General features: G+C 42.8%; 1 protein-coding gene across 4 annotated transcripts in view; it reads left to right on the forward strand.

The window, feature by feature from the left end:
* Nucleotides 1–27,083, forward strand: part of fat3a (FAT atypical cadherin 3a) — a 204,433-nt gene that overhangs the window by 174,212 nt on the left and 3,138 nt on the right. For 3 of the 4 annotated variants that reach the window (XM_034097344.1, XM_034097345.1, XM_034097346.1), the window contains 14 exons: nt 491–705; nt 4,048–4,185; nt 7,048–7,191; nt 7,953–8,150; nt 9,459–10,260; nt 15,157–15,291; nt 15,599–15,753; nt 16,709–16,954; nt 18,040–18,286; nt 19,256–19,409; nt 20,441–21,141; nt 21,409–21,522; nt 22,661–22,720; nt 23,645–23,680. In XM_034097344.1, coding sequence (XP_033953235.1) covers nt 491–705; nt 4,048–4,185; nt 7,048–7,191; nt 7,953–8,150; nt 9,459–10,260; nt 15,157–15,291; nt 15,599–15,753; nt 16,709–16,954; nt 18,040–18,286; nt 19,256–19,409; nt 20,441–21,141; nt 21,409–21,522; nt 22,661–22,720; nt 23,645–23,680 — 3,345 coding nt within the window. The remainder of the gene's footprint in view (nt 1–490; nt 706–4,047; nt 4,186–7,047; nt 7,192–7,952; nt 8,151–9,458; nt 10,261–15,156; nt 15,292–15,598; nt 15,754–16,708; nt 16,955–18,039; nt 18,287–19,255; nt 19,410–20,440; nt 21,142–21,408; nt 21,523–22,660; nt 22,721–23,644; nt 23,681–27,083) is intronic. The other variant, XM_034097347.1, reaches the window with a different exon arrangement.

Below are 27,083 nucleotides of genomic sequence, written 5' to 3' on the forward strand. Positions count from 1 at the left end.
CTCTCCCAAACACTGCCACCCAGCCTGAAACGCGAACATCGGGGGTTACAAGCCATATTCCATACTGGGGTCAGACACAACAAATAATCTGATAGGACACTACTAAGTACCTGTGCCTTAGGACATAGACCCTACGGCACACACAGTAAAGGACAGACAGTAGTGACGGATTGAACCTAAACATGACCCTTCATTAATATGGCTCTTCCAAGGACGTCACAGCTGTTCTTATCTGCCTGGTGTAACCTAAGGCCTGCTTAACTGATTGCTAAGATGAATTGGACATTCTTTTATTGTAATGAATGTATAGAAATAGAATTAGTTTTAAAATGACTTAACTGATTGAACCAGGACCTTCAGTATTTGGATGAAGTAGCTTGTGATAAATAAGGTGCATCAGATTGTACAGCTCTCAGAGACATGGCTCCTTCAATTAAACAACTTTCACTAAAGCATCTTTCTGTGTCTTCTCTCTCCTCACCGTGCTCAGGTGCCATTTTAGTGGCCCAGCCTCTGGACTATGAGACCTGCAGGGACTACTTCCTGACCGTGGAGGCTCGTGATGGCGGCACACCACCGCTTAGCGCCATCACAACAGTGAACATAAACCTGACGGATGTCAACGACAACGCGCCGATGTTCAGCCGTGAGCCGTACACTGCAGTGGTGTCTGAGGACGCTACCACCGGAGAGTCTGTGGTCCAGGTGGGTTCCAGGCCTGCATGCTTCCCTGTTCAGGTTATGTTTAGCATGTATCGGCGATATGTCCTGGAATATGACTGAACATTCAGGAGGATGCATTGTAACGTTTGAAAGGACCTTCTGACCTTTTCTTTAGCACCAATAAATAGTTCTCTTTTTGCAAAAGGAATAGAAAACAGCTAAAAGGCTTTTGGCATCACATAGAATAGTGCATCACACTCTTGCTAAACAACGTGTCATCAACGTTTTCCATTTCTGAGGTAGGTGCTCACACATTCTGGAAATCCATCTTTCAATGTCCTCAAGTATTTTAAATGTTATTACAACTGGTGACTGGTTTGAAACTCATACCATAACATATTACTGTCATTCATTTTGGAGGATGGGCATTTCCATACACCTCTCCATGAGCTTTTCTCCTGCGCCTTGTGCAAATTAAGACACAACGTACCCTGGTGGCGATGTCCATAGGGACTTGGCTTGGCAACTGGAAGGTCACGAGTTCAAGTCCCGGCAAGACCAAGTGCTACCGAGGTGTCCCTGAGCAAGGCACCAGAACAGGCGCTGCTCTGGCTGCTCAGGCACTGCTCCCCGGGCGCCGTACATAATAATGGCAGCCCACTGCTCGTAACACTAGGTTGGGTCAAATGCAGAGAAACCGTTTTGTCACTAGTACTAGTTCTATGTAATGACAATAAAAGTAAAAGTGAGCGCGCCTCTATATTCTCATGCCTTTTCAGTCGATGGTGGTATACAGTGCATCAGGGTGGATGTCATGGCCTCCATGAGAGTGGAATAATGGCTGTGTGGGGGCTTTCATCAGCTCCACCACCTAGATGTTGGCAATTATTGAGTTGCTGACGTGAACTGGCCTCCGAGGGATTGATAGGATTTAGTGGTTCAAGCTTTTATTTGGTGAGCTTCACGGAGAGAGCAGGTGGCGAGCCGCAGCCCTGAGACCATTTTCACCTGGTAAATAGACTCGCACTTTTTACGTAAATTGCGGCTTTGCATATTTGCTTTGTTCCTATACAAGTGCAAACAAATTGAAACATCTATCCAATAGAGAAAGGTTGGTGCTTGTCACAGGTCCAGAATATGTTTAAATGAACGTTCACCATAGACACTGCAGTTGTTAATACCGTTCATTATTTTGAAATAGGTTTTATTTGGAAAGCGATGAGTTTATCGACTGACTATGTTAGGAAGAATGTGCAGTGAGTCGGTCATGAAAGCAACACATCTTCCATCAGCTTGATCAATCGCTCATTGCATGGCAACTCACTGAATAAATCAATAATTGGTTATAATAATAACATATTGATTTTAACATGATTTCATTGATTTAAAAATGAAAGCTTTGCTTCCGTTCGGAAACAATTGTTGTTTTGCATAGCAACCGCTGGAACTGCGATAGCAATACAATGATGGCAGCACTGATCACATTTTGTCTGTAACTGCCCGAGCCTGTTTACATTTCCGTTTCCATTCGCCAGTGTTTGATCACTGCCAGAGCCCATACTGTGTCCCTTTAGGGATTACTTCCTGTTGGTTTCTTCTGCCGATGTCTCTGTCCTCATGCTCTCTGAGGCTGGGTTACTGTTCTCTGTTACTTATTGAACTGGAGATATTTCAGCCGTCATGAATCCAAAGTCGCATGCTTTCCACAAATATAAAAATGTTCAAATATTCAAAAAGTATTCCTTGGTGTTTTCTGATCGATTAACCGAAACAAACATGTTTTTTTGGCCACAGCTGATGTTAAATTGACCGGACTTCTTTCTGCAGATTAATATGACTGCACACGGTCCCTTGATCAGAGCGTCCTCAGCAATGCTCTGGAACTGAAAAAGAGCAATGCCCAAACTGACCAATCAGAATCCAGTATTCAATTAAGCCGTGGTATAAATAAGGGATAATGGACTGTGGATATGACTGTTCAGCAGCGGTGTGTATTAACAACCTCTGAAAGGTCCAAAATTAACCAATCAGAATTGAGTATTCAATTAAGCAGTGTAATATTAGGCAGGTGAACTGACCAGTTAAACATTTATATATATTATAATGATATAACTAATTTCTTAAAATGTGTTGTTTTTGCTTCTAAAAAATATCACATCTGAGGTTTAGTTAAACATATTTTACCTTGAAATGTATCAAAACTCACTTTGGTGCCAGCAGATTAATATTGTAAATTAATTAATTTAATTCAGATTATAGAAATACTTCTATAACTTCTTTATCAGTTATTTGAAGTATATAGCAACTCTTACAGTTGTAGCTGTCAAATAAAAAAAGGACTAGTTCAGTTTTTTAAAAGCCGAATGTATGAGTCCTGAACTGCTGACCATTTCCCAAAGACTAGCTCAGTGTTTTTTATGTTATATGTATTTTCCCAGCATTCCCGGCAGCCAACAGACATCTGTACTTCTGTTTGTGTCACGCCAATCCATTTACTTTATGATTACCAATAATGTAGCATTGTCAAAAGAATAAAGGTGACTAAATGGATCAGACACTTCAACATGTTTCCTCTTCCTGTTATCTGGTTACCATAATGTTCGCACTTTAATCGCATCTGATGCTTGCCTGGATCATAATGAAACACTTTCACAAGACGACAGAAGGTTTTGGAAAATGGCCAACTTTGAGTGAAAGAACAAACTGGGAAAATGGGTTAAATCATCCATAACTAATGTAACAGAGCAGCTTCAATCGGCACTGAAATACACTTTAATATGTGTGAAATGTCTCTAATCATGAATTGTAATAGGAATCATCGAAATGCACTGCTTATTTGAGAAGGCTATATTAATATTATTATTAATAAACCAATCTTCCAAAGCAAAGCAGCCCTCTTTAAACTCTCTGAATACTGCACATGCAGCTGTTATCTGGCTAGTCTGATGTCTAATGTACAAATATAGTCTTTTTTAACAGTTCCATCGTGGAACAATCCTTCAGAACAGAGGAGGCCAATATGTATTACAAGTGTTTTATCCAGCAGTGTGTGTGTGTGTGTGTGTGTGTGTGTGTGTGTGTGTGTGTGTGTGTGTGTGTGTGTGTGTGTGTGTGTGTGTGTGTGTGTGTGTGTGTGCGTGTGCGTGTGCGCGTGCGCGTGTGTGTGTGTGTGTGTGTGGTCATCATTTATGTAAGTATTTCCAAGGCACACCTTTATATGATCATGTACAAATGTTTCTGATGCGTGTGTGTGTGTGCGTGTGTGTGTGTGTGTGTGTGTGTGTGTGTGTGTGTGTGTGTGTGTGTGTGTGTGTGTGTGTGTGTGTGTGTGTGTGTGTGTGTGTGTGTGTGTGTGTGTGTGTGTGTGTGTGTGTGTGTTTTCAGCTGGTGGCAGAGGACGTTGACAGTCAGCTGAATGGAGCCATCCTTTACTCCATCATCAGTGGAGACCGAGACAACCAGTTCTTCATGGACCCGCTCCGTGGGGTCATCAAGGTCAACAAGCCACTGGACCGTGAGACAGTAAGCACACAGACACACACACACACAGACACAGACACACACAGACACACACAGAAACCCACACGCACTGTTCTGAAGACTATGGAAAGGATTCACTCAGCATCACTTCCTTAGCACTAAACCGACTCAACAGAATTAAAAGCTTAAAAAACTCCTAAATGCCATATATGTGTTGTTACGTAACTGCTTTCCCTTTAGCATACATACACACGTGCTCATCCAGCTTAACACCATAGTGTCTTTTGGCCTTTTTGCAAGTTTTTTCCAGCATGTATTAGATGTAGTCTGCAGCCGGAAAGCTGACAAGTCACTTCTTGTAATAGTAATAAGATGAGCAATTTGCTAGCCTTATAATCAAATATGTATATTATCGACCTGGAACTGGAACCACCACGATTGAAGGTATATGGAAATGATTGCATCACTCCAGGATTAATGATCACACTTTTCATTGGCTATTTCAGCTCCTAGCAAACTGAGAATCCACTCAACATCTAGAAACTATTGAAATATTATCTCACGCCTCGTGTTTCTGGTGAATTGCTACAGTGCTGATATTATGAGAGCTGCTGGATGATGATCTCCTACGGGCAGCCATATTGTAACAACCGGTGTTTATGTGACCGGTAGTCACTCACGGTAACGCCCGCCCAGCCAGTGATTCGCTGAATGTTGGGTGTTTACAGTGAGATGTATACACCTTTGTGTAGCCACATCTGAAACGTCAGGGGAGAGAGCTGACTGGCACCCCAAATAACCTAAATAAGTAAACTGCCACAATATGTGATGTATTGGGGAAACAGTTGAAATGGTGAGACAGAGGGGATGGTCCCGTGTGGGATCTGAACACCAGACTGAGCCCCACTTAATGAACCACCAGCCTTAACTTAAGTAAAAGTAATACCACACTTTAGTAATACTCTGCATATTCTCATGCAGGATAGCTACAGTGTAGTTGTGGCAATGGCCCAGGCTCTTCAATGCAACATAAATATCTATAAGACATATAACAGTAAAAAAAAAGTGCATGAAGAAACAGCAATACAAATAAAATAAGTGTAAGAGAGTTTGCAAGTAGAAGTTACATATACGTTAACTATATGTAAAATAGCATAAGATAAGCTAAGACATGATGTATACCTGTGCAGTGGAATACAAAACTGCTTATTGTAAAAATAAAGTGTGGCCACCAGCTCTACCTCAGTCAGCTACGGCGGCCATCTTTAATGTAAAGAGCGAGCCTGCTGGCAGCTGATGGGCTCACTGGGAGATGTTCTGCTGCGAGACGGATCCCCGACCAGGTGGCAGCTAATGACTCTTCAACAGGAAGCGCACGCAGACAGCAGCTCTGGATCTGAGCTCTTTAATTTGCAGCAGGAACAAAGATGGAAGGCACGAACCCCCCTGCTTGCCTTCCCCCACACCCCCCTCTCCTCTGAGCTGTTTCCCACTATGTTTCTTTCTCCTTTATCTTTCCTCGTCTCCTTCTCCTCCACAAAACTTCAGAAATGTTCACATTGCTATCATAAAGTATTCAAGAGTGCAGCCCATGAGCACGCTCAGTAAGAGGGTGCAGGGAAGTGTGGGGGATCAAAGCTTGTGGCTGATGAAAGGGTGTTTGTGTTTATCACACAGAGAGCAGCAGCGTCCTCCATGTGCAATGCTGATGTGTCTGTCCATGTGTGTGTGCATTACAACGCATATGGGCGTTTACATGTGGTCTCATTTCCATACTGTTGTTCCTACTCCCCTCGCTTGTCTCTGTAGAGCATGTGTTTACTCACAGGTCTCAGGCAGCAGGATATTGTGTTGCTGCTGCCTTTGCATTTCTTCTGAGTGTGCTTCATTAGCTCTTCACTATAAAGCAATATGGAAAAATGGAAAAGATATCCTGCTGCGAGTTTAGGGAACACTGAGCAGCATGCCAGGGTAACTAGGTGTGGGAACTTCTCAGCCTTCCTTCAGACAACCACATCAAAAAGCGCTTCTGTAATATGAAAGCTTTGATCCAGTGAGTCATGTCAGAGCGCTTTGGAAGGATCAAAGGCAGCGAACCAATCAGGAAGCTGCCACTCAGTCAAGTGATTGTAGACTGGCAATGAAAAGTCATTTTTGATTAGCATCTGTTAATATTGCCTTATTTCAATCTGTGTTCTCTGTATCCTATTATCCCTGAGAAAATAGAATCACTACTTTGGGCTTAATTGCACCTTTTTCTTTTTCCTCAAAACTTTCACAATGTAATCAGGCAAGTTAGAAAAACTAGCTGACCAAATGTCAGAGCTAACGGCTAATACAATTTTATAAGAACTGATAAATGAATTGGCAAAAAAGTGAAAAAAGGCCAAAAGTGGTGCTGGATTTGGCCTTTTATCGGAACAGAGTGGCAGCTTGAACCCACGAAATGCAGCTTGGACCAATGTTTCAAGGGGTTAGGGTTAGGGCCTACATTTAAGATCCATAGTCAAAGAACATCATTCGGGCATTCTATCCACTTGAAAAGTGTAAAAGGAAGACTATAAGAAGATTTCATGAGTACATGTATACCTTTTATATTTGAACAAACCTTTGCCTATCATCTAGTGCCACCCTGAGGACAAAATGTACATTTTCACCAGGCTGTAATAATAGTAGAATAATCTTCCTGTGGATGTTCAGCACTTTTTCAATGTGTTATGCAAGGAATAAAACATCCACTTAGCCTTGGTGGGAATTTCCTCAAAAATGAGCAGAAACTGTGATGGTTGGTATATTTGTATCCAGCCCATAAATCAGAACATCTCTTCAGTCTCACATGTGCTATGTTCATAATATTATGATTTTTAGATATATTTATATCTGCCATTTTGTTTTTCCTTCTAGGTTCCCAGCTACTCTCTGGCCATCAGAGCTCTGGATAGTGGAATCCCCCCCATGTCCTCCACCGTGATAGTCAACATAGACATCTCTGACATCAATGACAACCCCCCCACCTTCTCCCCGGCCAACCTCACTACTGTCATACAGGTACACCGCCCCTGACGTGATAATGACTTAAAGGGGCCCTATTCTGCTCATTTCCAGGTTCATATTAGTATGTTGTGCCTCTACTGTGACGTGTCTCCATGCTTTAATGTTCAACAAACCTCCTTATTTATTTCTCATACTGCCTGTGCTGCAGCACCTCTTTTCACCCTCTGTCTGAAACCAGAGCCCAGTCTGCTCTGATTGGTTAGCTGGCTGTTAGGATTGATCAACCTCGTAGAGATGTGTCGGAAATGTCCCGCCCCTTAGCGTACAATGTGTTAGAGTGCTAGCCAATAGAAGCGCAAGTCTAACATAGTGATGTCATGATGTTACAGAAGTAAACAAAAGAGTCCAATTGAGGAGTTTCTCACGGGGGAGAGGGGACTTTGTGATTTGTGCCGTTCCAGACCATGTACATGCATGAATACATATCACACTAAAGGGGGGGGGGGGGGGAGGGTCTCTTTATGTTACACTTTTTATTAAAAAAAGGGTTGGTTGTCCTGGACAATCATTGGGTAAAGTGCAGGCCATGCCTTTAGGATTTCCTGAGGGGACTGATTAAACATCTCTACAGGGATAGGCTGGCTAAATCCCCAATCCCAATGTCTACGTTATATGTCCAGGAGCTCAAATCTATGGCTTTTTCAAAGACCTGAAAATGAAATGACTATTCAGTTCTCTCTAACAAACAATCATCACAATGTGATGCATAATATAGACCCAAACAGGTCGGTGTTCTAATACTGTGTTCCCTCCAGGAAAACAAGCCAATCAGCACCAGCATATTGCAGCTGTCCGTCATCGATCAGGACTCCTCCCACAACGGCCCGCCCTTCGACTTCCGCATCCTGTCAGGAAACGACGGCGGGGAGTTTGTGCTGGAGAAAGATGGAACGCTGTTGGCCAACCAAGTGTTCAGGAGGGACCTGGCAACGGAATACGCTATTCTGATTCAGGTGGAGACAAACTGCTGTTTCATGGTGGATTTAGAATTAGAGGATAGCTTTTTAGCCTCTCAAATACAGTGTAGTCACTAATCCTAACACCTGTGTTTCACCTACAGTATAAGCATTGAAATACACACTGGTCCGTCAGTTTAGAGCAGTGCTTCTCAAAGTGTGGTCCGTGAGCGCCCCCTAGTGGTCCGTGAGTACATTGGTAACATTTCGCATTTGAAATTAATTAATCAATTTAAGTTTTCCGCACTCTCGCGGGAATATCTCCGCAACGGAGCAGAGTTAAGTTTCACCTTCGATTGCATGATATAGCCCAGCGCAACACCTTCATCACACATGTTGCCACTTGTTTGTACCATTTTCAGGCGATTTGTAATCTGTTCTAGAAAAACGATGTATTTGTTGGTATTTGTGGAGTTAGGTGGTCCGCGAGTGTTTATTTATTGGTTAAGTCCTTGGTATGAAAAAGTTTGAGAAACACTGGTTTAGAGGAAGACTTCAGTCATGGCTGGTTGAGGAGCTTCTTCAGACCTTCTTTGGTTATAATAGTAGTAATAACTTAAATAATCTACTCAAGCATTATCAAAATCTATGCTGCATTCAATTAAATGACTATTAAATTGACTGCGCACTTAGCAGAGTAAATTTAACTTGTCAACTCTGCAAATGAGTGCTGTGATCTGCGTTAATGCACTTCCTAACGTTGTGAATGTGATGAGACGAGTGATGTTAGCACTGTCTCACAGCAAGAGCTTTCGAATCCTGCGTTGGATTTTTATTTAAGTTCTCCGGAGTCCAAAGACATGCAGATTAGGTGTATTGCTGTCTCTTGTAGGTGTGAATGTGAGAGACAGATTGTCTCTATGTGTAAACTGATTGTTTAGTGACCTGTCCAGCAGTGGCCTCTTGCCCAATAGAGTGCCACAGTGACGCGTCCTAAAACCCGGAAGTTAGCTGCGCATGGGTTCCTTCGACAAAAAAGCAAAGCCATTTCTCCATAGGATTTAGGAAAATAGCTGGAAATAAGGTCTGTGGTTGAAACACATTTAAGAGACGGATAACGTGTTGTTCAGTCGGATAATCTCCACATGTCTACCCTACTTTTATAATGTTCGAATCATAAATCTAATCGATAGATTTATGATCGATAGTATTGGCTGCTTGTAGAGAATAAGTGGTTACATGTAGTATATCAATGTACAGAATGTAAAGAAAAGATGTCAACAAATAGACATGTTACTAAGACTTTGTACTGATTCATTTCCTTATCTAATTTTCTTTTCTGTCCCGGGTTGTCCCTCCTCTCAGGTGACGGACTCGGGGAAGCCCCGCCTCTCCTCCTCCTCCATGCTGACGGTCAGGGTCATTGAGGAGAGTCTTCACCGGCCAGTTGCGTTGCCCCTGGAAGTTCATATCGTCACTATGGAGGACGAGTTTCCTGGCGGTGTGATTGGCCAGCTGCACGCCACCGACGCTGACCCTTACGATGTGCTGACCTTTGGCCACGCCCCCCCTGCCCAGCGCAGTCTCTTCAAGATCAGTCCTCGTGACGGCAAGATCATCGCCCTGGGGGGCTTGGATGCAGGCAGGTACTCCCTCAATGCCAGCGTTAGTGACGGCCGCTTTGCTGTGCCTGTGCCCGTGAGCGTGCACGTGGAGCAGGCGACACCAGAGATGCTGCGTGAGGCGGTGACCGTGCGCTTTGAGAGTGTTTCACCGCAGGACTTTGTGGCGCTGCACCTGAAGAGCGTGCTGAAGGTTCTGCAGCAGGCCGCCGCCTCGCAGCAGCAGGACAAGCTGCACCTGCTCAGCCTGCAGCCTGTCGGGGGGACCCAACAACTGGACATGCTTGTTGCTGTGGAAACAGCAGCAGGGGAGTACTACAAGGCAGCTTACCTCACCCAGAAACTCAGTGCCTCACGTCGGCAGCTGGAGGAGGTCCTCAGAGTGTCGGCTATCCTGGATAAGAACTGCTCGGGCCTGGAGTGTCGCGGCGCGCAGTGCGAACAGACCATCGTCCTGGACTCACACAACCTGGCTACATACAGCACGCCGCGGGTCAGCTTCGTTTCACCACGCTTCCATCGGACCTCACGCTGCACTTGCAATGGTAAGTGATTTAATGTGGAAATTGTGTCCAGGGGCCTCATTTATAACGCCGTGCGTAGGATTCACGTGGGAAGGTTGCTTACGTAGTAGAAATCCAAAAAATAGGTACAGAAATGTTCCGATTCACAAAACATTGCATACCGGCGAGGAAAGTGCGTACAGCACTTCCTACGCCGGTTTCCCTTTATAAATCACAATCGAATCGAAATGCGGTGCAGCTTTTGCGGGCTTCACGTAACGCCCAGATTTGCCTATAAATAGTCAAAGAAACGCCCATTCATTCATTCTGACTGACTGCATGAAGAAGATCGCAGGAAATGACGACAGAACAGCTAAAAAAGACATCTCACACCGTGTCAGATTTTGGTTATTTTGGGGAGGTCGAGATTGGTGGATGCAGTTTGAACAAGAGTAGCAGCATGGAGGTCGGATCGTCACCAAAATAAATAAATAAGTGGTCCGAAAAAGGTTCATGACCAAAAAAATACACATAGCCTTCCTCAGGCAGTGTGTTTGTGCCGGGGACAGGAGACCCCCCCTTGATGAGAGACTGTAAGAAGTGATCGGGGACACCCCCCCCCCCCCCCCCCGCAGCAACTCTATATCCACCAGTTAGAGGAAATACATAAGTCTTAGCAAACGGCATAAAACATGATTATAAGTGACAGTATATAAAGCCATGCTCGTACAACCTATAGAAATGCAAAACGGCGTCAGTTTAAACGTAATTCTGTCCTCCTGCTTACCGCATTATTTATGAGAAAACATTTCACAACATTAACACAACATATTCGAAGTGGTTTTAAATAACATATCCGTATTTATTTATTTCTCCAAGTTATGTTTTTGTGTGCACTGAGGAGTCTCAAACAGGCGTTTGTTTAATCATTTTAAGATTGGCTTTAATCAATGTTTGAAAATGAATTCTTCAAATGATAAATGAGAGGTAACATTTTATTTATGGTATTATTTCCACATATTTCTCTCCATTCTTCCTTCTGCCAAAGGTGTCGCAGTTTCTCGTCTCTCCCGTTGTTGTGCTTAGTGCGTACGCATGGGTTAGAGTTTGCGTGGAGGACCGCACATTTTCCCGTCAAGTTAGTATTTTATAAATCGCAAACATTGCGTAGAAACTGGCGTACGCCATTTTTTGAGCGTATATCCCTTTATAAATGAGGCCCCTGGTGTCAAATTCTAATTCTGTAAGTTGTTCAAAAGTAGGAAAATCCTGCCTGGAGCAGAGCCTCAACAGTCTGTTGTTTGGCTTCCAACATTTTGCAGGCTAAATGTTGCAGCCTTAACAGAAGAGGTCATGGGTTACAGGATTACTGACTGTGGCAGGTGTCAGCCAGGTGTCAGGACAGTGGTAGCGGCAGCAGTCATCTAACACCTGTCAACAAACGACTGAGCTAAATGCCACTTCAGTCAAGACACTGTTCTCTCAACTGGACTCGCTGTCAATTAGAATGGAGCCACATTTCCTCCGCATGGTTTGCTGTTCCAGTGTTTGATGGATATTGAAAAGTCACTTTATCCTTTTTGTTTTTCATTCATTTAAATAATTATTTCAACCATAGATGTTATGATTTTGCCCGTTTAAAACAAAAAAGGAACAGCAATACCTATTTAGCTGATTAGCTTTCTGTAATAGCAGCAGGACAGAGAAGACAGAACGAAGACAGTAGAGGTTAGGCCTAAAATCTGGGGGAAATACTTTAGAAGTGAGCATTGCTGTAAGTAATTGTTTTTAGCCCACTGAACTGATTACCCAAGATCCTCAGCTATGGTTTAAGCTCGGAAATCTGATTGTTTAGCCGCAATGCACATTGAGATATGGTGTTTATGCAATATGAAATCCGAAAAACATTTAAAAAAGAAAATTTAAATAATAATACTTTAATCCGAGTGTGCTTGCTTTTCCCGTTGGAGTCCAGTTTTGGATAGTCTGCTCGGCGTAACCTAGGCGCACTGCCACTCCAACATCGAATCCCAGAGCTTGAAGATTAATCACAGGGTTTGTCAAGCAACGGGACTGTAGTCCCAAACGATAGCTGAGGATTATGGGTAGTGTAGTGTCTTCGGCCATCCTAAACTCAGACTATCCAAAACTGGACTCGAACGGGAAAAGCAAGCACACTCGGATACATTTTTTTTTTTTTTAATGTTTTTCTGATTTCATATCGCATTAACACCATATCCCAACGTGCATAGCGGCTAAAACATGCAATCACCGAGCTTAAACCATAGCTGAGGATCTTGGGTAATCAGTTCAGTGGCTGTGTATCGCAATGATGCTCGAAATGTCCCTTATAAGCCTCAGTCTGTTTCCGGTTATTTTATTTTGAAATTCAGTTCCTGACGGACGCCAAAAAAGCCTGAGATTATAGAATTAAACAAATAAATAAAAACAAGGATAATTGTGTGTTATTGGTGAGTAAATAACAGTGTGTTATTTAGAAAATAATAACAAATTAGAAGGAAATAAAGATTGAAAAAATACAGATTTCAGTATTCTGAGGCTCTGAGCTCCATTTATTTTCCTCAAGGACGGCAAAAAAAGTCCGACATTATACGATTTAAAATAAAAACAATAATCGTGGCTTGATATTGAGTAAGAACATGTTTTTATGAACCCCACAGCTTCCGGTCTTCCAAGACCCGACCGGACAAAAAGACGTGCTGCAGGCACGAAACATACTACCAATAGAAATACATTGCTTTTAAAATTGTTCTGTGTGACAAGAAAAAAAGTTGAAAATGGTGTTGGTGAACACGAATCAATAGATTCAATGTTGTGACTAAAACACGAAATGCCGTGAGACTGGGTTGTACGGTTGTACCACATCTGCAGGTGCATTGGATGACTACATAGTTAAAGGGGACCTATCATGGTTGCCCTTCTGTTTATTCTCCGCTGTGGCTCTTTTTCTCCCCATAATGACCAAGTCGCTGCACATTATCCCGCTTATTACACGGTCACATTCTCGACAAAGTAACGACATGACTCCCAATATTAATTGAAATGCTTTTATGGATTTAGAAAATGATTTTATTGATTCAAAAAATAGTTGTATTGATTTAAATTGACATGCATCCGCTAAGAAAGATAGTCCGTTGTTACTGTTTGAACTAACGTAGCGACGGCAGGAACTGCTTCAATAGTGTTTTTGAGGAGCTTTTTGATTACAGATTTGAAAACATCGTTGCTTGCTTTAAAAGTAGCACAATTCATTATGTCAAACCTTGGAAAGTATCTAGATATCCCTGCCCTAATGCCAAAGTAACTGGCATCTGAATATGTGTCGCCGTTTGATGTTTATGTCTGGACCGCTGCGTAAAAAGGAGGGTTTCTGCCCCATTACTTCTCTTCTTACTTCTATAAGAATAAAACACGGAGGACGGAGATCTCTTTTGCTCCCCCTCTTCTGACAGCCCAGCAGCTGATCTCAGAGCACGCTCCCCTCTCCTGCAGGGGGGCGTGGTCAGCTGCAGCTCACAGAATCAGCCCCCTGCAAAAACAGCACTGGAAAGAGCAAATAGAGCAAAATGAGGCATGGCTAAAATGCAAGATCTGTTTGGTATTTTGAAAAAATCTATATTTATATATTTAATATAAGTATGGCCCTACAATATATTGTTCAAATATAGCATGATATGTCCCCTTTAAAGGTTATTTAAGCTTCCTCAGGCTACATACAAAGAGCTATGAACAGGCCTTTCTCTGCAAAGGAAAAGCTCATAAACAGCAGCACCCTTCAGGGAGTCTTTGGTGAAAGACAATCATCATGTGACTGATGGGCGTAGCCAAGCTAGCGCTAATGCTAGCGCTAATGCTAGCAAGCTACACCCTGCTCTGATTGCCTTCTTACACTACAAGTACCAGCATTGTTATAAGGATACAAAAAGCATTAAAGAGTTTGAAAGTTGCTACGTTGTCTCTGAAAGGTAGTCAGGCATTCGGATGAAGAAAATACACACATGTTATGCCTTAAGATGTTAGATTGTATGTTTATATTTACATGACCCCTACAGTACATTATTTGACTCTAATTAGGAACTGCACTAAAGCGGTAGACATGAAACTTGGCATGTTTTCTATGCGGCACAACGTGTAACCCAAGCCTCCTTTCATGGGTCAAGTTGAGTATCAGGTGTTATGTAATTGCATTTTCTGCATGAATTCCACTTGTAATATAATGTCACTTAAAAGGGCCATGACATGTTCCTCCAAGTATAATTATGTAATAGGGTATTGCAAATAGTAATGACATGGTAATGATTGAATTATAGTTGTAATATAGTTATAGCCACAACATATGTATCATGTCATTCCAGGATAAGAAACATTTCACATTCAGTGCTCTAATTTGTATATTTGCACATAATGCAGAAAAGCGTTTGACACCATATGAGTCACTGACACTCAAACATATAGCATAGAAAGAAAAGGGATTTGGAAATCTGAAAAAGGATAACTAATGTGTTTAAACTGAATGCCTGATGGATATACCTTAAATAATGCTTTCAGTTATGGAAATGGTTCACATATAACATTCACCTCAGTTTGTAATTCCATTTGTTCATGAGCGCTGATTTTAAGATCACCATCAAACATTTTAAATAGAAAACTATACATTTATTTTATATATTCTATTCCTCATTGTAGTCTGATGAGTGTGTTTTCTATCTTTCCTTGTGTGTGTGTGTGTGTGTGTGTGTGTGTGTGTGTGTGTGTGTGTGTGTGTGTGTGTGTGTGTGTGTGTGTGTGTGTGTGTGTGTGTGTGTGTGTGTGTGTGTGTGTGTGTGTGTGTGTGTGTGTGTGTGTGTGTGTGTGTGTGTGTGTGTGTGTGTGTGTGTGTGTGTGTGTGTGTGTGTGTGTGTGTGTGTGTGTGTGCAGATGCCAGCTGTGCCGTCCTGTCAGAACAGTGTGAGGAGCAGCCGTGTCCTGCAGACATGCAGTGTGTTTCATTGGAGGCCACCAGAGGGCGCTACGCATGCCAGTGTCCACCGGGCAAACTGGGGGAGTGTGCAGGTGTGTGTTTGAGAAAAAAAGGGACTAAACACCAATAATCCTCAAGTCTATGTTGATGTTTTTGATGTATAACACAATGTTATGTATGTATACTTTTGCATCGCTCTGGAATGCCATTGATTAATGTGTGTGTGTGTGTGTGTGTGTGTGTGTGTGTGTGTGTGTGTGTGTGTGTGTGTGTGTGTGTGTGTGTGTGTGTGTGTGTGTGTGTGTGTGTGTGTGTGTGTGTGTGTGTGTGTGTGTGTGTGTGTGTGTGTGTGTGTGTGTGTGTGTGTGTGTGTGTGTGTGTGTGTGTGTGTACGTACAGGCCATTCGTCTCTGAGTTTCTCAGGTAACAGCTACATCAAGTACAGACTGGCTGAACGGCTGCAGACGGAGCTGAAGCTCAGCCTCCGGATCAGAACTCTGCAGAGCAAAGGAATCATCATGTACACACACACTGAGCCCTGCACCGTGCTCAAGGTACATACTCCAAAACACACACATACACACACACACACACACACACACACACACACACACACACACACACACACACACACTACAAACAACAAGGTGTTGGTCTATGCTCTGGCAGTCACATTTTTTTAAACACAACCCGATGTAAGGAGATCAAGGAAAACATATTTGAATGTGTTGGTACTGTATGCACCTTGATAACACTAATATATTTGTAATCAAGTTAAATTATAATAATTATTAGGAAAACATTTTAGTTAGACAGTTGTTCTAACTGTTTAAGAATTTGAAGATAATTATTTGTATCCATATTATGATCATTTCTTCTTTGGTGTTGTATTAATCAGACATTTCTGTTATTTTTCACACTCTAGTGCAGAGGTCGCGTTAACCGAATATTTTCCGTCTATGACGGATTTTTTTTAACAATGACGGACAAATCTGATAACAGCATAACACGGCGCATGTGAACTGCCCCCCCCTCCCCCCGTTGACAGTTCACGAGCATGCTTCCTCCCCCCCCCCCAGAGTTGTGTACCGACGGGTTTTTCTGGATTTTGACGGAAGTTTTACGATCCTGTCCGTCAAAATGACGGGCAGCGAAAAAGTCTAGCGCAATCTCTGCTCTAGTGTATCATTGCTAGTTAGTATCAAAAATACACTTTCCATGAAAATGATCCTAACAGGAGATTGGAACTGTTTGTAGAGTTTGATAGAAGATGGTTTTCATTTAGTGTGTTGCATGATTAGATATGGTTTCCAATATTAACGTGTGTGTGTGTGTGTGTGTGTGTGTGTGTGTGTGTGTGTGTGTGTGTGTGTGTGTGTGTGTGTGTGTGTGTGTGTGTGTGTGTGTGTGTGTGTGTGTGTGTGTGTGTGTGTGTGTGTGTGTGTGTGTGTGTGTGTGTGTGTGTGTGTGTGTGTGTGTGTGTGTGTGTGTGTGTGTGTGTGGGGACAGTTGGAGGAGGGGAAGCTGTGGTTCCAGCTGGCCTGTGGTGAAGGTGAAGGTGGAGGTGGAGACAGTGCTGACATGTTGGGCATCTCCGGTCGTCGAATCAACGATGGCAGCTGGCACACGGTGGCGCTGGAGCTCAATCGCAACTTCAGCAGCCTGGCCCTGGACGACAGCTACGTTGAGCGGCGCCGCGGACCGCCATTCATACAACCATTGGCTCCGGACAGAACCATCTACTTCGGAGCAATGGTCGGTCCATAAGTTATCTGGAGGGGTTAGATGACAACACAATGGCAGCCATGTTAGGGCTCCTCAGATTAATGTTTAACATGTTCGAAGTCTATTGTTTTTGAATGTCCTTTTGGTTAGAAATAGGCTCTGTGCTAAACACAAGCTTAAGAGTGTATCGTGTGTTGTTCTAAAGTACATCAGTAAAGACCCCACTTGTGAATGCCTTAAGCTTGTGTCATAAACACAGAGTTGAATCTAAGATTTCTGAATTTAGAATCAGAATCAGAAACGGGTTTGTTGCCAGGTAGGTTCACACATACGAGGAATTTGACTTGATGTCATGGTGCATGCATAATATATAAAACAAGAAATCTTTAAGGACACTGTAATAAAATATAGTTAAATAGAAATAAAATAAAGCAGTAATTCCCCATGTTTAAATCTGACTACTGTTGGTGCAATTAATGGCTCACCAACTTTAAATGTTAACAGAGAGAGAGAGATCAATAAAACACAAACACACACATGGTTGAGATGAATTAGTATTCAGTTGCGCAACAACAATACTAATATTGGAGTACATCACCTTCTGCCGCAGCAGCCAATCGTGGAAATGCCCCACGAGTAGGCTACAACAAACACACAGCAGATATCGGTTTTCTAAATGACGCACCCACATTTTCCTAAACATGTTTTAACGCACGAACATAGATTAGTATATGTTCCAGATGTCAAAAGGTCATCTCTCATGACGTCTTTAGGAGAAATGCATATCTTATCAGGATATGAATTTCCCAATTAACAAACTATATATACGTTTGCACACGACCACATCCAATTTTCCTTACATTTACTCACAAACTAACTGTTTTATAATCTAATCAGCGCCTTTGTTCTTCCTCTGACATTGGGTCAGTTAACCTAACGTGGGTACATCTGCTGATAATTGCGGCAATAGAGCCTCTCTGACCTGTGGTACCTTAAGCGAGAGATACGCTGTATAAGGAATCTGCCATAACACTACTCTTTGGAAAAAACGTAAATATTGACTTTATCCTGTCTTTGTAAATTCATATAGTAATGTCTGCCCCTTCTCTCCTCAGGTGCAGCACCCTAACTCTCGCAGCCTGGTGGACTCACAGAAAGACCCGCGGGTGCTCAACGGCTTCCAGGGCTGCCTGGACTCGGTCACGCTGAACAACAACGAGCTGCCGCTGCAGAACAAACGCTCTCGATACGCAGAGGTGGTGGGACTGACAGAGCTGAAGCTGGGCTGCATCCTCTACCCTGACGCCTGCCTGCAGCAGCCCTGTCGCAACGGAGCAACCTGCACCAGCCTGCCCTCCGGTGGTGAGTAACAGGAAGTGCAGCCACCTCACACTGGAGGCCCTGAAAGGGATAAAAACTGTTCAGTGAATTGAAAATACTTGGTTGATGTCACTTAGAGATGTCTTTACCCTTAGCATATCATGTACAATGTGTTGGAGCAGTAGCCAATAGAAGCATGAGTGTTACATAGTGTCCAATGGAGGCGTGTCAGGCTCTGGCATGTAGCCTTTGCAGACCATGGCACAAAAACACTATATAACACACTAGAGAAAAGGGAAAACCCCAAAAAGCATTAAGTTGCACTTTTTAGTTTAAAAAAGGTTTGCTTTACTGGACGATGATTGTGTGCTAAACTATATAACACACTAAGGGAACGGGGAAACCCAAACGCTTTAAATAATCATTTGGGATAATGAACCAAGATTCAAGAGATGTTCGTGAAATAGTTGCTGGCGGTTGAAACACCCACACCCTGGAGGGTGAAGTGAATGCACCAGCCTCTGTGTTAGCAGAGTGTGTGTGATGGTGCGAGGCTACAGAACCATTAGGCTTCACTGAACACAGCTGTAAGACCTTCCTCACGCAACATGTTACTCATTTACACCATAATGAGCAAAGCATCCTGGGAATTGCCCACTGTTGTCATTTACACAGCGCTGTGGAAAGGTTAGTGTGTGTCTCTGGTGTATTGTGTACACACAATAAAAATGCAAATTACCCATCGTATTCTCGTGTGTGTGTGTGTGTGTGTGTGTGTGTGTGTGTGTGTGTGTGTGTGTGTGTGTGTGTGTGTGTGTGTGTGTGTGTGTGTGTGTGTGTGTGTGTGTGTGTGTGTGTGTGTGTGTGTGTGTGTGTGTGTGTGTGTGTGTGTGTGTGTGTGTGTGTGTGTGTGTGTGTGTGTGTGTGTGTGTGTGTGTGTGTGATTTCCCAAAGGTGTGTGTCTGTGCTCTGCATTCCTAATGAAGTGTATCTGCCTGTCTGTGTGCGCAGGGTTCTCATGCAGCTGTAACCCCCAGTACACCGGAGGGCGCTGTGAGATGGAGATCACGGCGTGTGTTCCCAACCCCTGTCAAAACGGCGGAGTGTGTAAACCCATCGGTAACGCCTTCTTCTGCAGCTGCAGGAGAGGCTTCAAGGGCCTGATGTGAGTCGAAACACACACAATCTTGTACAAACGTATTTGTTACACGTTGTGTGTGCGTGTGTTAATTTATAATTTATACATTGTGCTTTTAATGGGCATTTAAAAATACAACTCAAGGACCTTTAATTGTACTATTTTCAGTCAATATTTAATAACTAACATTTAAAAAAAAAAATGCAATGAAAAATAAAAATAATAAAACATGTATTGACTGCGTTGCTGTTCCTGACCACAACAAGGCAGCATTACATTAAAGTTCAACCAGAGGACGCGTTAACCGAATATTTTCCGTCTTTTTTTTAACAATGACGGACAAATCTGAAAGCAGTCCGTCATTTTGACGGATTAGAACAAACTCGGAACAGCGCCAAAGCTTCTCCGCAGCGAGGCTCCGGTGTTCTGCCGTGTTATGCATGCCCTCCAGAAAGGAAATCATACCGTTTCCAAACCTCACTGTGCCGTACAGATCGTTGAGATGTCTGTGAGTGTTGGCTTTACGCTGTGCGCGCTCCCGCGAGGTGCAGCAGCCATGCATAACACGGCGCATGTGAACTGCCCCCCCCCCCCCCCCCCCCCCGTTGACAGTTCATGAGCATGCTCCCCCCCCCCCCCCTCGTCAGAGTTGTGTAAAGGCCGACGAGTAATTCTGGATTTTGACGGAAGTTTTACGATCCTGTCCGTCAAAATGACGGGCAGCGAAAAGGTCTAGCGCAACCTCTGAGTTCAACATATTGCCCTCTGCTTTTCATCGTCCTCAAACGCAATACTTAACGTCAAAGTAAAGAACTATACTTATCTTGTCTCTAGCCTTCAGCTTACACTCTCTTTGAATGTGTAAGAAGCCAAATGGCTCTGGCACCGCAGATTGATCAGACTACAGACAAAGGGATAGTGCTGGCATAGGGACTACTATTCGCTCTGTCACTCACAATGAGACCATCTGGGAGCAGGTCATTGATCTGTCAGAAGTTATTTGTATTTGTAAATTCACACCTTTCCTTTTTCCTGTTTCCTCCATCCTCATCCTGCAGGTGTGAGGAAGATGTGAACGAATGTGACCGCAGCAATCTGGAGGGTGAGTGTGAGAATGGCGGCGTCTGCGTCAACACTTACGGATCCTTCTACTGTAACTGCACGGCGGGCTTTGTGGGCCAGCGCTGCGGCCTGCGACCCGTGGTGGTCCCCGACATGCAGGCAGGTCACACCGTGGTCGGTAAAGAGGAGCTGATCGGAATCGCCGTGGTGCTTTTTGTCATCGTCACCCTCATCATCCTCTTCATCGCTTTCCGCAAGAAGGTTTTTCAGAAGAACTACTCGCGGAACAACCTGTCTCTGGTCCAGGACCCGGCTACTGCAGCGCTCCTCAACAAGGCCAACGGTGTTCAGTTTAAGACCCTCCACTGCACACCAGGGGACCCCCTCAACCTGTACTCAGAGCCCACCGTGCTGGGAGTGGGCGGGATGATGTGTCCTCCACAGGTCCCTGTGAGGCCCATGGCATACACGCCCTGTTTCCAAGGAGACCCGCGGTCCACGCTGGAGAAGATGGTGGATGGGCGCGGTGCGGAGCATACGGAGATGAGCACCTTTCACCCCGAGTCCCCAAGGATCCTGTCGGGAACCACCAGGAGGGGGGTGGTGGTGTGCAGTGTGGCCCCCAACCTGCCGCCAGTGTCCCCCTGCCGCTCAGACTGCGATTCCCTATGCAAGAGCCCGTGGGACAGTGATGAGGGTGAGTCTGTGTGTTTACTTCCTGCCAAAGGAAGTGGTGTTTGTCAACGTTAATGAGTTAATTCCATATGGGTAAATAAGTAACCGAGAGATGCTGTACTGGCCCTTTTGTGCTAGGGTTAGGGTTAGGGTTAGGGTTAGGGTTGGGGTTGGGGAAGAGCGCAGGGCTCCGGAGGGGTTTGGGTTAGATCAACAATAGAGCAACCCAATTAGTTGTTTGCCTTTGTTTTGGAATGCGTCCCTCCTGACCCCTGACCTCTCCCTACAGGAAAGATGGTTGACATGGCAGAAGAAGTAACGTGTTTCTCAGGGAGCAACAAAGGCAGCAACTCAGAGGTCCAATCCCTGAGCTCCTTCCAGTCGGACTCCTGTGATGATAATGGTAAGACACGCCACGTGCACTAGCCAAGAATACGGATGGAAATGAGCTCAAAGCTAAAATCCGGCTCATTTACATTTGAAAGCATTATTTTGTTTAAAATGTTCATTAATGTGCATTGTCCCGGTTCAAATAAACGATTACATTTAGAAATTAGTTTTTAGGATAATCAGAATACCAGTAAAAATGGAATTTCATATTCTCATAGTCATGCCTCAGGTCAAATAAGAAACATAGGGCAATTATACGTGTCTCTTGCATCTGTCATTTATCAAAGTTGTTTTTTAAATCATCCAAATAGTTGTTTTGTGATACTACTGGTAACGCTCGAAGATTAGCAACATCCAAAAGATGTTGTCAATCATGTGCAACTGCTAACAATTGTGATTGAATTTCAGTCGGGTATGTATGCATGTATTATCCATTTTGAATTGCTGTACAATAATGCAGGAATGCATTCCAAACGTTTCCAAATACTTTCTTACACGTGTTCATGATGTTAGGGTCACTGAAAGCCTTCTTGACGAAGCTCAGGGGTTCATTGCTTCACACTGTGGTGGTCTTCGTGCTGGAGCTGTTTTTGTTGTCATTTGCATTGCATCATGCTGATTTTATTTGCAACCCATGAAATTAATTGATTTTAATTGTTCCAGAATGATCCAAATACATCGTTTTGGTTTCCAAAATGATGACATTATTTACTGATTTAATCATCAATGATTAAATGTTTGAGTTGTGCTGCAGCCATATTAAAATGGATGCCATTTTCATTGCTTTGCTTGTTTAAGTCTGACTGGTGTACCAGATACTGTAAGTAAGTCCCTAAAAGGAAAAGCAGTATAGTGTAGTGTTTTTGGTTGTATGCTTACATATTGTTTTGTTCTCATATTGCTTTCTTTGTGAAGTTCATTTTCTTTTTTTTTGGCAGTCATTTCTGATTTATTTGTTTCCATAAAAATGTTGCAAATTGCCCCGAACATCAACATCTCGACAAGAAGTCTTGAGTGTGCCTGAGGCAGACCAGGTAGCCTCTCTGCAGAAAGGACTGGCAGCAGCGGGCAGCCATAAGCAACGCCATAACCAACATTTTTGACTTTGGATAACTGTATTTACAAATCTCCTCCTTCTTTCCCTCCACAAGCCTCCATAGTGACGGTCATTCGACTGGTGAATGATGCAGTCGACACAATCGAAAGTGAAGGTACCATGTCTCATCCCCTTTGTATCTCTCCTCTCTCTTTTCTCTTATCCCAGTCTGGTATTTGCAGTAACTCTTCAGTGTTATACCCAAGCTAAGTGGGTGTTACACACTGTACCATTCAGTTGGACACCGGTCATTAACTAGCTGTAAGATGATTATGTTCCCCTTCCCCACACATTCTCAAGTCAGGGTTAGTTAGTCTGACCTCCTTCAGGGTTAGATGTTCTGCTGTTTCTCATTTAGTATATGCTATTCTAAAGCAGTGGTGGCTAACCACATTCCACTGATCACCTCAGTGGGTGATTTTACAAATGAGTTCCTCCATTTTACTGGGCTGTTTGGTTGGAATAAAAAGTGCTCATGATCATTGTAGAGAGTTGTAGATGTTTGGTAGGAACAAGTCATAGGCCGTGTCTCAATGTTCATGTATGTACTTAGATTTGCTGTACATCCCGAGACCATCCCAATACTAGCTATGGCTAACACAATGCACTAACGTATGTGTACCTGAATGGTAAACTAATCAACGCTCAAAAAGTTCAGTATGGACCACTCAATGGTCGCCATCTTGGCTATGTTATGTGTTGTTGGCTAGCTAGTTAACAACATAGAAAGTACAGCAGTTAAGTGCCCGAATTGAGACACAGCAAAGTGTTATACTAAGTGAAATGAGCATGAGAGATAAGGGAATGTTGGGAAGAAGAGGTGAGATTTAACATAACCAGGACCCTGTTAACCAGGCCTGCAACTTTATATCAAGAATTTATAGTGAGTCAAATTATAAAAGAATCACATTAGACAGACTGACATGTTTCCCATAGAACACCCACCCCTTAGTCGTATTCCACGAGTACATTCAGAGCAGCACACACTCACTACCCAATGCTAAAGGCTTCTGTGTTGTGTTGTTCTTCTACCTGACAGTGTCAGTAATGGACCATGGTCAAACCTACAACAGAGGTGACTACCAGACCCTCTCCCTTTACCCCTCCCCCTCTATGTATCTATCTATCTCTCTCTATATATCTATCTCTATCTATCCATCTATATATCCATCTATCTATTTATCTATCCATCCATCCATCTATCTATCCATCAATCTATCTATCCATCTATATATCCATCTATCTTTCTATCTATCTATCCATCTATCCATCTATCCACCTATCTATCCATCTATTTATCTATCCATCTATCCATCTATCCATCTACCTACCTATCTATCCATCCATCCATCTATCTATCCATCTATCCACCTATCTATCCATCTATTTATCTATCCATCTATCCATCTATCCATCTACCTACCTATCTATCCATCCATCCATCTATCTATCTATCCATCTATCTACCTATCTATCTATCTATCCATCTATCTATCTATCTACCTATCTATCCATCTATCCACCTATATATCCATCTATTTATCTATCCATCTATCCATCTATCCATCTACCTACCTATCTATCTATCTATCCATCTATCTATCCATCCATCCATCTATCTATCTTTCTATCCATCCATTCATCCATCTATCTATCTATCTATCTATCCATCTATCTACCTATCCATCTATCTATCCATCTACCTATCTATCTATCTATCTATCCATCTATCTATCCATCTATCTATCCATCGATCTATCTATCCATCTATCTATCTATCCATCCATCCATCTATCTATCTTTCTATCCATCCATCCATCTATCTATCTATCTATCTATCCATCTATCTATCCATCCATCCATCTATCTATATATCTATCTATCTACCTATCCATCTATCTATCCATCGATCTATCTATCCATCTATCTATCCATCTATCCATCTATCTATCTATCTACCTATCCATCTATCTATCCATCTACCTATCTATCTATCTATCTATCTATCTATCTATCCATCTATCTATCTGCAGCGGGTAGACAAAATAATAATCAGAAAAGAATGCTGCTTTAAAAACAAATCATATTGCCATATATTAAAGGTGGGGTAGGTAAGTTTGAGAAACCGGCTCGAGATACACTTTTTGTTATATCCCATGGCATGCTCTTAACATCCCGATAGCAATGAATATCTGAAGTGCTTTGACAATAAATCCATAAAATAATCTCATCTGTGGAAGCTGTGGCGCTGTAAAAAGCACGACCAATCGGCCCGGCTAAAATAACTGGATGGCCTACCTGCCTGTCAGCCTTCCATCTGTGCACACACTTATCTCGTGCCCTCATTGGTCATGTGCACGTTCGTGTGTGTTGGAGGAGGGGCTCTGTGAAGAAGTGGCAGATTTTCTCCGGTTGTGTATTTTCAAATTCTAGCGATCTCGAGCCGGTTTCTCAAACTTACCTACCCCACCTTTAATCAGCATAATAATGATGTCCTGGATGTTTGAGGAGCTATTGTATTAGCAGCTATTCGACCTGCTGCTTTAAATATGATTAAACCATAAATACACCAACTGGCTCCATGCATACACACACACGCCATTTGCTGATTCTTTGATCATTCTAAAAGTAGACTATTCAAATAATAACAATATAGTGATAGTCAATAGCAGACTGTCTTGACAGTGCTGACTGTTGTGTCCAGCTAAGAGAGCTATACTGTCTCGCTCTGGCATGTTAGCAGTTTAATTGCATTAGTTCATAACATTACATGTAAATTAGCTGTTTCTTATATCCAATGAATACACCCAAAGTACTGCTGTTGATGCGATATACATTATTACCAATGGTTTCACACTTTCCTGCTGGTCATTGGTCGAGAGTACTTGAACAATAGTGTTGAACAATGTAGTTATTCACCAGCTAAAGCAGGGGTGTCAAACTCAATTTCATCGCGGGCCACATTCGCATAAAGGTTGCACTCAAAGGGCCGGCTGTAACTATATAAATATATAATATATATATATATATATATAAAATAATGTATTATATTACATTATTGCCTCTGAATTGGATTATTATCGGATAGAATAATAACTTAGTAATTAACTTCGTCTGAAAAGCAGAAGTCCAGGGCAAATAATTGCAAGTCTCTTCAATGGCATGTCACAAAACGAGATGCATTGTGGGACATGCAGTTTATGGGCAACCTGCTTCTGTAAAGTGCTATGGTACAGTGCATCTAACCGTATAATAAATGTATTATATTCTTTGCAAGCTCTTGCGGGGCCACATCAAATGAAGTCGCGGGCCGGATTTGGCCCCCGGGCCTTGAGTTTGACACCCCTGAGCTAAAGTTAGGGAAGAAGAATACATTTAGCTGGTAAACATGAATTGAAATCATGCAGATTTATTTTAAATGGCAAATGTGTATTACACATTAGAGCCATGACCTCCCTATGTTGTGTTGGAAAGTGGCTTAACTACACCTGAACCAGACAACCAATAGCATACCAAAAAATCAAAAAGTTATTTTATCTTGAACCCTCAATTGTGTTGTTGTCTACCCGCTGTATCTTTCTACCTCTGTGTATACCCTGCTGTACTTTCGTATTTCTGTCATGGGTACATTGCTCTGCTCACCCCCTTCCCGAGTTGGAGGTGTGTGTGCGTATATGTGATGTAATGTGACTCCCGACCCCTCCAACAACGCATTGTGCTGTGCTACATTAGCAGCCCAGTGCAGTCCCCCCCTTCCTGACAATTGTATTGCCTGCCATTCTCACCTCACTGCATCCACCATGTTACTTTGTTTGGATTTTTATCTGCAGCCCAGTGATGTTACTGTACCAGTTGTTGCGTGATGAAGTTTTCACAGCCTCTTCCCATGGTTTGTGTTCTGCTTTGATGCATGGATGTGTTCTTGTTTGATTTGTCATTGCTTTGCTCACCCTGTTTTGCTCTTGAATGAACTTGTACTCAGTTAAATGTATCTGCAGAGTTTTTGGTAGATTATCCTTTTGTTCTGAGAAACCTCTGTGATGGGCATCATCATCCATGCTATGTTAGTAGATTGTTGGCTCAAGTGTTCACTGCAAAAACCTTAGCAACGGTCCCATTTCAGACCCCCACCCATTGAGGTTCTATTGGGTCAACCCTTACTAAGGGCTCTGCCACATGTGATCAACATTGCAGCTTAGTTTAGCTTGAAGTTAGAGACAACCAATGAATATAGTGTAAAACCGTACCATCTCAAAATAACCCATATCCTTTCATTTTTGTATTCTTCATTCTGCCATTGGCTGTTGTTCGTAGTCCAGACATTTTCATCACAAACGTACAGTGACACTGTTCGAATGTGGGTCATTTGAGTACAGACGTGTCGTCTAGAGCCAACAAACCAAAGACAAAGCATGGTGTTGCATGACTTTGCTCCGTTGACCAAGAGGAAAATCTACCAGATATTTGATGTACCCTTC

Source organism: Pseudochaenichthys georgianus, chromosome 13 (genome assembly GCF_902827115.2).
Source record: "Pseudochaenichthys georgianus chromosome 13, fPseGeo1.2, whole genome shotgun sequence".
NCBI classification, from domain to species: Eukaryota; Metazoa; Chordata; class Actinopteri; order Perciformes; family Channichthyidae; genus Pseudochaenichthys; species Pseudochaenichthys georgianus.